Below are 15412 nucleotides of genomic sequence, written 5' to 3' on the forward strand. Positions count from 1 at the left end.
AACAAGAAATGGTTTGCTTTTGCACAGCTAGACCTTTCTTCACACCCACATACCCCACAAAGAGTTGATCGTCCACGTATGATCAAGGTAGAACGCCAATGTCTACAGACCTGTCAGTGCATCATGCCACAAATGTCTTCAAGTGACAGGCATATACCGTTTTTTGGTGGACGGACACCTGGCTGCCAAGATGGCGCTACAAGCGTCGGGAAGAAAGTCAAAAGCTGTCAACTGCTGCCATTCAATCTCCACGCAAGAAGGCGGAGAGTGGACAGGGTTGTGTCAAGAACCCTCCCCTATTCTCAGACAGAAGATCTTCCAGAAGGGGAAGTCTGATTGGAGGATCGATGAACATGCTCAGCAGCTCAGGATACCATATTTTCTGGGCCCAGTCCAGAGCTATAAGGATTACTTGGGTCCTGTCGCTCCTGATCTTCTTGAGAACTCTGGGCAGGAGGGGTATGGGCAAAAAGGCGTACAGGAACCTGAATTCCATCTGAGACTAAAAGCATCACTAAGCGAGAGCCGCCTAGGAAACTCCAGCGCACAAACGTGCTGACATTGTGCATTCTCAGCAGAGGCGAACAGATTTAACCAAAGCTTTCCACACTGCTGTAAGAGACCTTGCACCACCTCCGGGTGGAGACGCCATTTGTGATACGCTAGGCATTTTTGGCTGAGCTCATCTGCTCTGGCGTTCAGAGAGCCTGCCAGATGTTGAACCACTCTGAATACGCCCTGCTGTTCCAGCCATGTCCAGAGGCGCAAGGCATCTAACAAAGGGTCCACAACCTCTCCCGCTCTGTTTGTTGCAGTACCACATGACAGTGGTGTTATCCGTGAACACCTGCACTAGCCTTCCTTTGATGGGAGGTAGAAAGGCTTTCAATGCCAGTGAGATCGCTCAGGGGCTCCAGCATGCTGATGTGGAGTCCCGCTTCACAGTGGAGACAAGATTCCTCCGATCTCCACCTCTCCCAGATGGCAGCCCCATCCCAGGAGTGACTATCAGATCTGGTTCTGGAAATGGGATGGGATGGGTCTGCCGCCGACCCAATCGTGGTTCATTGACCATCACTGCAGAGCATTTGCCGTTCAAGTCGAGATCTGGACCATGTGGGAGATCTTCCCCTGATGCTGCACCCACTGAACTTCAGGTTGCATGTGTTACCAGCAGGATGCCGGAGGAAGTGAGTCCCAGCAGCCTCAGAGTCAGTCCCACTGAAATCCAGATCAGAAGCTGAAACATTGGTATTACAGTCTGAAGATCCTGTACCCGCCGCTTGGGAGGATAGGCCAGACATTGCACAGTGTCCAGAGCAGCTCCAACAAAAGGGAGCATTTGAGAGGGAGGTCAGGTGTGACTTTGGCATGTTGATAGTGACCCCAGTGAATGGAGGAGGTCTGCTATATTCTAGAGATGGGAGACAACAGTCTGGGGGGAGACTGCCTTCATCAGCCAGTCATCGAGATAGGGGAAAAGTGACACCTTTGATCTCCACATATGAGCTGCACCCATCGCCATCACCTTGGTGAACAGCTGAAGGGTGCTAGAAAGGCAAAAAAGGAGCACAGTGAATTGAAAATGCTCTTTGCTGACTGTGAACCACAGGTAATGCCTGTGGGTATGCAGGACTGGAATGTGGAAATATGCATCCTGCAAGTTCAACACTACCATCCAGTCTCCAGGGTCCAAGGCAGACAGGATGTGAGCTATCTTGAGCATTACAAACTTCTCCTTTAGTTAGTAGTTGAAGGGCCGTAGGTCTACGAAAGGCCAAAAGTCCTAAAGTCCTTTTTTAGCATCAGAAAGGAGCGGGAATAGCAACCATGACCCACTTCTGGTATTGGCACCCTATCAATGACTCCCTTGGCCAAGAGAGCAGTAACTTTCTGGTAGAGAAGAAAGAGATGATCCTCCATCAGCCTGTCATAAGATCATGGCATACGTGGATAGGTAGTCAGGAAGATGAGGGAGTAGCCCCTTCAGACGATCTGCAAAACCCACCTGTCTGATGTTATTGACTTTCAGTGGGGCAGCTGAGGGTGAGCAGGTGATGGCAAATCCTGTCGCCAATCGGATTCCAATGATAGTATGACAGCAGATTAGGAGGTTTTGGAAGCTGCGGCTGAAGGGGGTGTGTTGGACTGACCTGACCACTGGTTGCCTGCCCCATCAGGTCTGTGGGTACCACGCTCTTGGCCATGCAGAGACTGGGGAGCGTGTGCAGCGCTGTGACTGGAAGGCCCGTCAAAAGCCACAAAAGGAGCGAAAGGAGGATTGCGGGTGACGTTGGGCCATAGAAAGGCCCAAGGACCTGCCCACAGCCCGACTATCAAAGTGCTCGAGAGCCAAATCCCACTGGTCTCTGAAGAGAAAGGAGCCATTGAAAGGCACATCTATCAGAGATGATTGGACATCCCCCAAAAAGCCAGTTGTTCTCACCCAGGTATGGCACCTCAATGCCACTGTCAATAGAACCGCGCTGCCCACTGAGGTTGGTTGTGTGAAGTCCACAACATATAGTGACCCTCACAGTAACTCTCCAGTCAACGACAGCTTGGGAGAGTACAGCCCAGCCTTCCTCTGAAACCGTTGGCAACACCTGCACAACCCTGCCCCACGGAGCGTGGAAGTAGCAGCCCAAAAGGCATGTGGTGTTCACAGACCACAATGCTGGGCTGGTGCAAGAAATCATCATCTTCCCCACTGGACCAGCCTATTGCATTCCCTGTCTGGTGGTGCAGTGGGGAATGGGCCAAAATCTTCATGGGACGTAGGCTTGGACCACTAAGCTCACTGGGGAAGGGTGTTGGGTGAGGCACTTTGGATCCCCTGGAGCAGGGAGGTGAAGATAGGCATTCATCCTATTCACAGGAGGCCCTGTGCTGGGTTTGGACCAGGTCCCTAGAACAACATCAGAGAGGGCTCTATTAAATGGGAGCAATGGTTCTGAATGGAAGACTCCTGGGTGCAGCACCTCTATCAAGACATCAGCCTGGACTGCCACCAAGGGCAACTGGAGGTCAAGGACCTAAGCCATCCTCCACACCACCATCGCGAATGACGCTCCCTCCTCCAAAGCCACAGTAGGGGAAGGAAGCAAACCAGTATCTGGAGAAGTATCCAGTCTACTGGCTTTACCCAGTTCCTCACACCAGTCTATGTTAGCGGCCTCATAGGGCTGGTATTCTTCAGGGTCCAGCAGCCTCTCCAATTCCTCTCTGAATCCTAGCCCATAGGAACAGGGCTCAGGCTCCAGGCTGGAAGGCATGGCTCCAGATGGTGCCAGGAACCGCATCTGGACAGCACCTCGAGTTCTGTGGAAGTGGGGATCAAAATGGGGGTGGCTACTGGTGTTTGACACCAGGAGTGTCGGCATCTGGACCCGCATGAGGAAATGTTGCAGCGGTACGACGGGCGCAACTCCGGATCCAGGAAAGGATCCTTAGGGCCCAACTGGAGCTGGGGATGGAGCTTCAAGTGCTGAACGAGAAGGAGCCCCTGCAGACCCATTGGGGCCTCGAAGGTGTGATGGAGGGGGTGTCTATCCCTTCTCCCCACACCGCCCCCGCCCCCCCCCCAAATATGAGGTGCATGAAGTAGGAGATCATTGCAATACACAAGACAGGAACAATATGCTACATGCGGATTTGAACCATAGTCAAACTTGAGTTGAAAGGTATCTTGTTATCTTTGTTAAAATTGTTCTTAGAAAAATGAATTATTTTCTCATTGATAGACTCGTGAGGCGATGCTGAAAGTGATGCAAGGCCTCAGCTCAGGACACCTTAGGCGTTGTCCTGACTGGCCAGTGACTCCTTGTTTTTCTCATTATCTCCTCCGGCCTTGCAGCCAAAAGTGGGGCCGTGGTCGGAGGGGGCGGGCATCTCCACTAGCTGGAATGCCCTGTGGCGCTGTAACAAAGGGGGTGAGCCTTTGAGGCTCACCGCCAGGTGTTACAGTTCCTGCAGGGGGAGGTGAGAAGCACCTCCACCCAGTACAAGCTTTGATCCTGGCCACAGAGTGACAAAGGCACTCTCTCCATGTGGCCAGCAACATGTCTGGTGTGTGGCAGGCTGGTAAAACTAGTCAGCCCACACTGGAAGTCGGGTATGTTTTCAGGGGGCATCTCTAAGATGCCCTCTGGGGTGTATTTCACAATAAAATGTACCCTGGCATCAGTGTGCATTTATTGTGCTGAGAAGTTTGATACCAAACTTCCCAGTTTTCAGTGTAGCCATTATGGTGCTGTGGAGTTTGTGTATGACAGACTCCCAGACCATATACTCTTATGGCTACCCTGCACTTACAATGTCTAAGGTTTTGCTTAGACACTGTAGGGGCATAGTGCTCATGCACCTATGCCCTCACCTATGGTATAGTGCACTCTGCCTTAGGGCTGTAAGGCCTGCTACAGGGTGACTTATCTATGCCATAGGCAGTGTGAGGTTGGCATGGCACCCTGAGGGGAGTGCCATGTCGACATAGTCATTTTCTCCCCACAAGCACACACAAGCTGGCAAGCAGTGGGTCTGTGCTGAGTGAGCGGTCCCCAGGGTGGCATAAGACATGCTGCAACCCTTAGCGACCTTCCCTGGCATCAGGGCCCTTGGTACCAGGGGTACCAGTTACAAGGGACTTACCTGGATGCCAGGGTGTGCCAATTGTGGAGACAAAGGTACAGTTTTAGGGAAAGAACACTGGTGCTGGGGCCTGGTTAGCAGGCCTCCGCACACTTTCAAATCATAACTTGGCATCAGCAAAGGCAAAAAGTCAGGGGGTAACCATGCAAAGGAGGCATTTCCAAACAGTATGTATCGGTAACAAAGGTAGTGAGTCCAATACAGTTGCTGTCTTCGCGGCAGGATCTGTAGAGAACAGCTCCATGATGAAACCTGCTTTATTTCAAACTCACAGGTGTTTTTGCACAATTCAGCACCACTCAGAAAGGCCAGGTGTCAAAACGCATCTGTCAATGTAAAATAAAGTGCTAGCCATTCTTCTCATTTGGATTAAGTTGTTTTTGGATTAATTATGTGAATACTCTCACGGATGGAGGCATTCGCTCAGAGTGGCTCACCAGCTTTTTTTTTTTTTTTTTTTTTTTGTAGAGTGCACAGACATCCCATATGTGGGTGGGACTATACAGAGGTTATGAATATCGATCCTCTGAAAAAGAAACAATGGTTCCTCAAAGGGCCACTAGAGTAAAAAATAAGGGATAAAAAAAAAACTACAATGCCATAACAATTTTAAGTCCTATACTAGTGGAAATAACATAACCAACTACACATATTTAGTGAAGTGACATTTTTTCTCAAATGTGATAAACAGCTAGTTTAAGACACTTACAAGCTACCTCACTGAAAAATCACTGAGATGATTTATGTTTAATCAATCAAACTGGCAAACATTCTAATGAATACAATAGTAAATATATTTTAGTTTAACTAAGAAAATGATTTGTGGAAGGAGAGTGTGTGGACACAAGTCAAGATATACAGGAGTGTTCACTCATCTGTTCGCTTGCAAAAAGTACAGGGACGTTTTATAAATCTGGAAACCTTCAATGTCCTTTGGCACCAACAATATATTTTTTATATTTCTCTACCACGTAGCAGTGAGGGATTGAGAGAATGGTATACTAGTAAAGTAAAGCTAACAATCAACTGTAAGTTGAAAAGGGGTGCAAAAGAGAAGACGTGAGGGCCAACGGCTGGTGATGAAGATGGCAACCTTGGAACCCACAATGCTAAAGTTATGCTTTCGGTTGTGGCTGCCCCAAATTTACACTGGGCTCCTCAGTGCTCTGTTAAAAACAAAAAGTGTTGAAGGGAGTTAACCGCAGAAGATGAGCCAACATTGTGGGGTTTTAAAAGAAAATTCCCTACAGGAAAATGCACTATTTAATAAGCTAAATACATCAATATCTAGTGTTAAAAAGCTTTAACTCCTAGAAATAAGGCCTAACAATAGTGAAAAACAAAGATAATGCACATCATGATACTAAAAACATAATTCCTGGTGTCAATGTCTTTCTGGCTCGTACTCAAAATACCAAGGCAAAAGATACTAAAGACTGACTACAGTGACACTTGCTTACCATTTCATTCACCTGATCATTTTTTGGAACATTCTAGTGAGCACTTAAAAAAAAAACAAAAAGGAAGCAGTGAACGAGCTGCTCAACAACCAACCTGCCATTTACAACACACCTGACACTGAAATACATTTCTAGTTTATTACTGCCTTAAGTAAGAACTTCTCTTTTGGCTGTATTTTTTAGGTTTATCAGACAAAGTAAAAGTAGTCAACGAGAAAGCTCAGATGAGACAACAAAAGTTATTTCAGAAATGGCAGTGTCGTCATATGCACTACAATTAACATATTTATACTCTGCAAGTGGTATTCGTTCCTTAAAGATTTCATTTTATTATACTGGGCACAACTGGGAGTAAAATATTAATAAAATAAACCTGTTCATACTTGTAACTTTCAGCTAGTCTGTGCAAACAAAACAAACAAACAAACAAACCAAAAAAAAAAAATCAATCAACCACAAACCCCTGCTCCGGGCACTCAAACGAGGAACATTACAGGAACCTCAGGAATCGTGTCAGAAAAATTAAAAAAGTGACAGATTTCCAAGCTCACAGTATAATGTTCGTGAATCTTCCAGGAACAAAGAGCGTGTGCTTTTTGAAGTGCCCAAAAATATGAATTTGGTTCTCTCTTTCTCAATAATTTTAAGATGCTGGTATACTTTGTTTTCATATAACACAACTTTTTACACAGCCACATGCGTTATATTTATGGACAGATGTACAATGGAAAAGGAAAAAACCTGTCTCAATAATAAAATTAGCTTTTTACAAACAGTTGGCCAGTTCGCGCGCTGTTCCCTGGATGGACATGGGTTGAGCATCCCACAGTGTCCTGGTCAGGAGAGTCCTTGGTATGATCTTTCTACGGCGTTGGGCTCCCACAAGGCCCTGCCTATGAACGATCCCCATTCAGCTCTACACGGCCATTCCCTCACCCATTCCATTCACTCGTCATCGTCGTCCTCATCTTCCTCCCCGTCCGATAGTGAGGTGCAAGGGCGGATCTGTCTATAGCGGTCCAGCCACTTCTCCACCATTTGTGTAACAAGGGGGTGATTGCGTCGACGAGAGCTTTTCTGCATCGATACCAGGACCCCTCCTTCTGTGACGCAGCAGTCTAACCATTCCCGCAGCAGCTTCTCTTGCTGTTCTTCACTGCCGATCTACCAGATAAAACAAAAAGTAAAAAAAAAAGAAAAAAAAACACAAACTGAAAATCGCACAGCTTAGAGACGGGATGGGTGAGACGGTATGAGGTTCGAAGCACTGCCCCAAAATTAAATACAACAACAGCTGAACAGCGCAGTTAGTAAGACAGTGCCAACCTTATTCTGTGACAAGTATCACATAACATATCGCCTACACTGAAACATTCATTCTGAAGCTGCTACCGTCAGTTATGAGTACAGCTATATGCCCCATGCTGTCTGCTCTATTGATGGACCTACAGCTAAAACCTAGACCTTACTTGATCGAGTTCATTCATGTATCCCCCCCCCCCCCCCCCTTTGCTATGAGTCACTAGTTAATATTTCCAGATGTGTACTTCTGATCGCTTTGGTAGCATTTTTGCAATTACTTTTATATGGCACTTGCTCGCCCTACACCAAGCAACACACTAATCGGAAACTGAATGTAAATTGTTAATCCAGTAGTTATCCGTTATTGTTAGTACAGAGTCTAGTTTTTCAAGAAGACTATTCACCATCTTCATGTCCACTACAGTGTCTTAGATGTGGATTCCAGTTAGTATCAGGTAGGTATAATCATTAGCGGAGGGTATGTGAGCTCAGCAGATTGTTGGTGGGATTACTAGATGAGCAAGAGGAGCTCAGGTATTGCTAGGCTGCACAGTCTAACATTCAAAGAAAATCAGGTTGCGATCTTTGAGCTCAAGTGTGTGCAATTTGCATAACTGTAATGGAGATTATAATAAACCTGCACATGACTTGGAGTAGGCTCTACTCAGAGAGGAGGCATGCAGAGAATGAAAGGCAAGGAAAGAGTCACTCAAAGGGAAAAAAATATGACAGGCAGAAGTTTTAACTGAAGGTAAAAATTTGTATGCAGGGTTTTAGAAAGAGTAGACTTGTGAGATACATGCACTCCAACCGATGCAAAACTGTACAAAGAAACATTATTTGCATGTGTAATAGTGCAATATTAAGAAATTTTGATAGGCCGTAAAATCAGGCGAACAATTAGTCCGTAGGTAGGCTAATCCTATCGACTGGCTTCACTTATGGACAGCGGATTAGCTCTGGGATTCAAAGTTTAAAGTAAGACCTGTAAGCATATATGGGGAGGTTTCAAGCACTTTAAGCAAAAATGATTCTATACCCTCATGATAAAAGCAGTGTTAAATAATACAAACACCGAAAGGAGATTCTGTAAATGTTGGAATTAGGTCTTTGGATGTTTACCTTTTAAATGTGCCCCACAGATGTTTTACCCAAGTACAAAAGTAAAGCATTTGGATGCCTCTGGTTCAGCATGGTATGGAATGGAGGCGCAAATAACTTTGTGGGCACTGGTAGTGCATTTCATTGTAGCTGGCGGGAGGAGATCAGTAAACTGAAGTAAGGAGGCAGATACCAGGCTACCTTAAAAACGTCATTTAACAAGGAGATGCATGTTAGTCTATCTGAGCACGAATATTCGGTGGATGGCAGGAAGAAGATAGACAGTTTGTTTTTTTAGGATGAGGAAGTTTTATAGGTCAAGGCTGTCCTTTGTCCCCAATTGTTCCAGTTGCAGATGATGACAGCCAGGTGCTGAAATTTCATTCTTCTTTCCCCCAGGTTGTGGATACCCCAACCTTGGGCCAGCTCCAATGGTTCATGTTGTGAGAAACATTGATTTGGAGAAAGGATGTTTCTTTAGGGCAGCCTGAGAAAGGGAGCAAAAGTCCCAAAATAGCACAGGGCTCATGTAGAGAAAAGAGCACTGCATGCAGAGAACAAGGCGTATGGTTTGGTGTGCAGGGTTTAATATCTATTGCTAGGAGTGAACTCATTTTCATGGACCTGTGCAGGTAATTGTGGTGCCTATGCACAGCGAGTGGTGAGACTTCTGATCAGCAGCCGGCCCCTGCCTTACTTGTTTTTATGGTTCCTTGTTCAGGGAGAACACTTTCTCTAGTTGATTATCAGTGCCAATAGACTGGGACTGTTGGCATAGTGTACTTTGGTAAACTCTGGGTATTTACTATCTCATAGTGTGTAAGCATTCAACTGCCTTTCAATGCAAGCCCCTGGGGATCATGGAACAAGGGTGAAACCTAGGTCATGACCTGACAGGTGAAAGGTGGCTTGTACTCTCATTTCCAGGGTCAGATAAGTTTAGTGCTGTCACAACAGAAGATAGCCCCAAAAGTTAACATACCTCCTGCAGCGATATGCTCTTAAACACTTACTCAAAGGTTTTAAGGTGTCCGGTTGACAAAGCGTTTTGTCCTCAGGGAGCTGAAATGAGTGCCCCGAGTTTGGTGATGGTAGCATCAATTGTTAGCACCAAAGACATTCGATTTTTTTAGTATGCACTGCATAGTCTTTAATATCAACATGGCAGCTGCAGCAGAAACACTATAAAACCTTTGTAATCCACTCACTCCTGCACACTTGTCCAATATCAAATGTAAATAGGTCGGCTAGCCCTGCTGTTTGTTATTTCCAGGTTGTGGGCTTACCTTGTAGTAAATGGAGGTTTGCAAAATTGCAAAATAACACATTCTATACGCACACTCTCTCTTTCCCACCATTTGGGTACATACTCAGGTTTAAACGCTGGCCAAGAGGTTGAAAAATAATTGATTGAATGGCAAAAAGAAAAAAAGTATTTCATATTAGAAGTCACGCGCCTTTCCACGGAGGACTAACAGTTTTTTAGGTTGAGCAAAGCAGCGTGCAAGCGCCGCTTCTCGACATGTTGTAATCTATTCTGTGGGCTTTAACCATGGCCATTACTTTCATTCGTTCCTGGGCCTGCCTTTCAAAATTCCCTTGATTTCCTAGGTAAACGCTTTACGTTTGTCTCACCTTGCAGACTGACCCCGTTACATGTATTATTGCAAGATCATCCTTATACTTGTGTGTCCGCACTGCTTTTTTTTTCCTTTTGGCTCACCGCTATGTGCTGCATGGCAGCCATGGCAATATGAAGTTTCATATAGCGCAAACCTGTTTTGAGGTAATGGAGCACTTTGCATAAACACCAGTTACATCACATTGTTACTGAATAGGAGTCATTTACATTTGCAACTCCATTCCTAAATTCTTCCCAGGTTTAGCAGTTGAAAAATATACAAACTTCAGCCTTTTCAATAGAAAAAACACAGCTATCTTTAACACAGCTCTCCCAGCACAGTGGGAGAGCCTATACTACAATATTTACTGAGAGCCTATACTACAACCTCGCCCGTAAGGTTTTGCAGGGCATTCCTTTGACAAAACAATATTGCCCACAACTCAGCCTTTGGTTGTCCGAGGCCAATGGTACCACCACCAAACCATTCAGCATGACAAACTCTTTCTGTCAAGGTCATTTCTAGGTCCCCAAAATAACCACCCCACCCACCACTCAGTGTCTTTTAAAGCTCTCTCATGGCTGGAACTTTTGCTTTACAGATGGAAGTAGTTTGTGTTTTAAGGGCCTGGTTTGTAATAGTATTGCAGTAGGCCTGCTAAGCATGAAAATATGTAAGGCACTACGCCCTTTAGTGGCTACATATATGGCTACACTGCAAGCCTTTTTGCCATTCTGTTTTCATGTGTGTATGTCCTCCAGGGGCTGACTGTAGGGTCATATGACGTTTCTTGCAAATGCTATTTTTGTTGTGGTGCCCCTCTAGGGGCTGTTCTGAGCATTACAGTTTAATACCAAAAGTTTATTTCTGATAAAGGTTTTTATTGGGTGTACATAATGATTGTATGTGTTTTGTTAATCTCTCCTCATTGCAATTATGAGCATGATTCAGGCCAACATAACAGCTGTTTAACACTCTTGATATGTCTGGGTGTCTCCTAGTTTGTTCCCCTCTGATTTCTCTCATTACTCCTCCGTGGCGGTCTTGTGTCTTATTTTGGGGGGGGGGGGGATTGCGTTAGCCAGCCAGCAACTCAGATGGTGGGTGGTAAAAGTGGTATTCTACTGGAATTAGCCTAACAGATTTAAATTAGGATGCTAAGTGGAAACTTTTTTTTTTTTGCTGTAGACAGAGGAAGAAGGCAAATGGAAGTGCTTTAGTTATATGCAGGGCCAGCAGAATTATGTGGCAGGAAAAGACCAAAATATGAGGCAGGGTTGGCCAATATATGTGGCAAGAAATGTCCAATTATGCATTTACAATGCCAATAGCTCCAACTCTCGCAAATGCGGGACCAATTGCAATGAAAATGCTTGTTCCTAATGAGAGCCACGAAGCCGTGCCTGCAGACTGGCATGTGGGGTCAAAGGTAATTGATGGCACTAGCACTATTCAAAACTAAAATGTTGCAGGAAAAACTACACAAACTCTGGGAAAAAACTGTTAAACTAAAAAAGAAAGTAAACGGGAGATGTACAACTGGCTGTGTCGCTGAAATGGTTTGAAAGGACTTCTAAAGCCGTTTAGTGCATCATCTACTTAACAATGCACTTCACACCAGCAGCTGAGAAGCAGACTGGTACTAGAACAGCAAGATCCTTTGTTGCTTGCACAAAAAGAAAGCTTCATTTAGAGCTAATAAGTTAAAAAGCTTGGAAAGTGTTTCTCTGTATGTGCACACCAGCAAAGGCCCTGTGCGCTAGGAGGGAGTAGGGTGACCACCCACACATGCATCCTAGACATAACATAGGTCACAATTTGTAGAACAAAAGAGCAAAGTGTCTCATTTAAATACCTATGGGACTGCTGCCATCCAGCAGTGGTGATTAATGTAAAATGTAAACTTCCACACTGGGGATTTTAGCTTGAAGTGCTTTTGCCAACTTGACAGAAGCACCTTCAGTGAAATTGCTCTACGCCAGTCAACCAGCCCCTCACTGCCGAAGGAAGGACTGTTCCATGCACAGATGCCTCAAAAGCTGCAGTTGATGAAAAATGTGAAATCAACGCCTCAGGCCCACTTGGAGTTCTCTATGCATGTACAGAGAATTGCATTTTTTTTATTCCAGAGGATCACCTAGAAACCAGTCTCTGGCACTAAAAACCTGCCTAAATTACCACCCTTAATGGGTAGTTCTACAGCAGCTGGCCCACCCAAAAAGTGTTGCAGACTGGAAGTACACCATCTGAACTTTAGCATTTCCCCACCTCTAAATGAAGGGGGGCAGGGAACAAAAACACAGGTAGAAGGGGCATTAGATGTTCACCTCAAGGCCCATTTACAAAAGCACATTCTTGAAGCTAAAAATATTAACATCTGAAAGCCACCAAAACTCAATATTTCAAAAGCTAACAAAGCACAATGCTTCATATGGAGAATGTCTTCCGAAATGATGAAGTGATTAAGCGGAGGCAGAAGGGGGCAAAAAGTTCAAGCCAAATGAATAATACAACTTGAACAGCCCCGGTTGGCTGCACAGACTGGCCAGTAGGGGAGAGGTATGCAAGCTGCACAATCAGTCTCACTACTGCGGTCCTATGGGGCACAGGAATGGGTTGGGTCCCATGGGGGCATGCGGCTCTTAGCAGCACAAACTGTTTTGGAAGATCTTGATGCAGGGGGGAAGACTGAGAAGTAGGACCAGGAGACTGGGGAGGAACCAGGTCCTGGCAGCTGGAGAAAGCAAGTACAGGCATCTCAATAAAGGTCAGAGAGCCTCTGGGCTTGACCCAGATATCAATCAGCTGTGTTCTGCAGATTTGGGCCCTGCAATTAAGTTAGCCTAGTATGTGGCAGCCACATTTGAAATCGAATGGACAAAGGTCAGCACAAGATTAAAGGTAGCATGCTTGAGATTGTCCTTAGCAGGGAAGGTGGCCTAGACACCCGAAAGAAACATCAAGATGACCACATTCATAAGTAAATTTAATAAAGGACACAAAAAGGGAATAGATCACTCAGGAAAATGCTGCCAGGACTATTACTTTGATGTGTTGAGGCCTCTTTCAAAAAATTGATATACTGCAAAAGAATCTAGGGAAAGTGAATCATCTCATGTGACAGCTTCTCCACCAAGAATAGTTCTGCTTTTTGGGGGATGCATATTGGACGCTGTTTACTGAGAGCAGGAGATCACTACTGATCAAAATTAACCCTAATGTAGGAGAACTGCCCACCACAGAAGCAGTGGTAGAGGGGGGTGGCTATTCAGGCACTCCTTCACGTAAATGAGATGAGCAAGTTTGTAGAAACTTTCTCCTCTATACATAAGGAATAACAAACCATTTATAGGGTAATTGGCCAGAAGATTGTTGGGGGTACTGTTAGAGGCAGGGTGCGCTCAACCAGCCACCCATATACCCCAACCTCCTACAGGTGTCAGACAAGATGATCCTTACAGTGGCAAGGTCAATGGAAGTTCTGGGGTTCTTCCGCACAGGGGGAGCACTCCAAGCACCACAGCAGGTGGATGGTGGATCCACCTTTAAGTAATACTGCTTTCCAACAAACTGTAGTTGGCATGGGTGGGGGGCTGGGGTAGATTTGTAACGGTTTCCAAAGAAATGGAAGGAGGTAATATGAGATGCTTCAGTTCTGTTTTCACAGAGAGTTCTATAGAATTCCACATCAAACAACCTGGTCCCGTAATCTCACCTTCTCACAGTTGGATGGATTGACAGTAGATCAAGAAGTAGAGGGTCCCTTTTAAAAAATAAAAAATAAACTAGATAACGACAGTGTCTCTCATCCTTGGGGGTTTGCTAAGCAACCTCTTTCTTGGGGAAAGGACAACTGACATCAGCCAGTAATAAATTTGAAGGTACCCAACAACAGATGTTATAACACCATACCAAAGTGGCAGGCAAGCATACTCTCAAGGACATTCTTTTACTGAATGATTGGTTGGTGAGGCTGGACACAAAGGACACAACTTATCATTCCAATTTCCACTACTGAGGAGATTCCTCCAATTCAGTAGGAGGCAACAAGTATAGAGTTTGTCTTTTTCTCCACTCCTTGTTGCTTTCGCAAGGTGCAAAACCACCCACTGAATGGCTATGATTCAGAGGTATCAGGCTAATAGTGTACCTTAATTAGCTATTACTGATGCACAAGGACCCCTGGAGTTTGAAAAACCACTTGAGAATGACACGGTCTCTTCAGGGTTTGTGGTCAATTTGATTTATCAAATGCTGAGGCTGCCTCAGATGAAGGTGGCTTTAATAAGAAGGGAGCTGAAGACCTGTCCTGCAGACAGCTAGACAGGATAGTGGAGGCTACTAGCCTAAATACAGGTGAAATTCTCAGGGCCCTTTCATTACAGGGCATTGCAAAGGCTGCAAGTCATGCACCTCTGGAGAGGGCTAACATACATGGAGGACGTAATTCATGTTGGAGGCAAAGACGGAGCTACAATGGTGGTTAAACAACATCGTAACATGGAATGGCAGAACAATCTTTGTCCTGGCACCAGATCTTGCTTTAGAGTGGAATATAAGTTGTTCTGGTTAGATAGTTTGCTGTGGGGATATTACTACAGAAAGACCATGGTCAGAATAAGAAAAGATACTACACAAACTGCCTGGAGCCAATGGCGGGTTAATTTGCAGCGAGGAGTCTGGTAGCAAAGAAGGTTTCCTGCTCCATTCTCCCGATCACAGCCAATGTAGCAATGGTCCAATATACTTAACAAACTAGGAGGGAAGAAATCCAAGGCTCCTTCAGAATTAACCAAGGAATTCCAGTACAACTGTCAGAATAACAGAATCAACTTGACCGCACAGACTCTTCCAGGAAAACTACATTTGATTCAAGACTACAGGATTCCTGTGCCTGAAAACTAGATCCAGAGTGGCTTCACATGCTAACAGAGAGATAGTGTCTGTGCCAGACAGATGTCTTTGCTTCCCGTCTGGATTACCACCTTCTATGTTTATTCAAAAGGCAGCTGGACCTCTAGTGGTAGTGTTTGATGTGACATCTCAGCTTGGCATACGTGGCCACACTGGTGGCCTGGGACATGGTTTTGATACTGCGGGGGCAGATGTGGTTTTAATATTGAATTTCTTGTCAGAAATGGTGGAGACAGGCTTGGCCAATTGAACAATCATCAGAGCTCTTAGCACTAGTTTGTATGGATAAAAGGTGGTACAAAGCGGCTAGCCACAAAGGGCCTGAAGCCCACTCAAGTTGTTGTAGTTTGACTTTTGCTCTAGACA

The 15412-nt window shown here is 45.3% G+C and overlaps 1 protein-coding gene across 1 annotated transcript in view; it reads right to left on the bottom strand.

Annotated features, from left to right (window-relative positions):
* Positions 1-6231: 6231 nt before the first annotated feature.
* ZRANB1 (zinc finger RANBP2-type containing 1) overlaps positions 6232-15412 on the bottom strand; it is a 158125-nt gene continuing 148944 nt past the window's right edge. The window contains exon 10 of the mRNA XM_069239120.1: positions 6232-7271. Coding sequence (XP_069095221.1) covers positions 7053-7271 — 219 coding nt within the window. The 3' untranslated portion in view covers positions 6232-7052. The remainder of the gene's footprint in view (positions 7272-15412) is intronic.

Source organism: Pleurodeles waltl, chromosome 6, assembly GCF_031143425.1.
Source record: "Pleurodeles waltl isolate 20211129_DDA chromosome 6, aPleWal1.hap1.20221129, whole genome shotgun sequence".
NCBI classification, from domain to species: Eukaryota; Metazoa; Chordata; class Amphibia; order Caudata; family Salamandridae; genus Pleurodeles; species Pleurodeles waltl.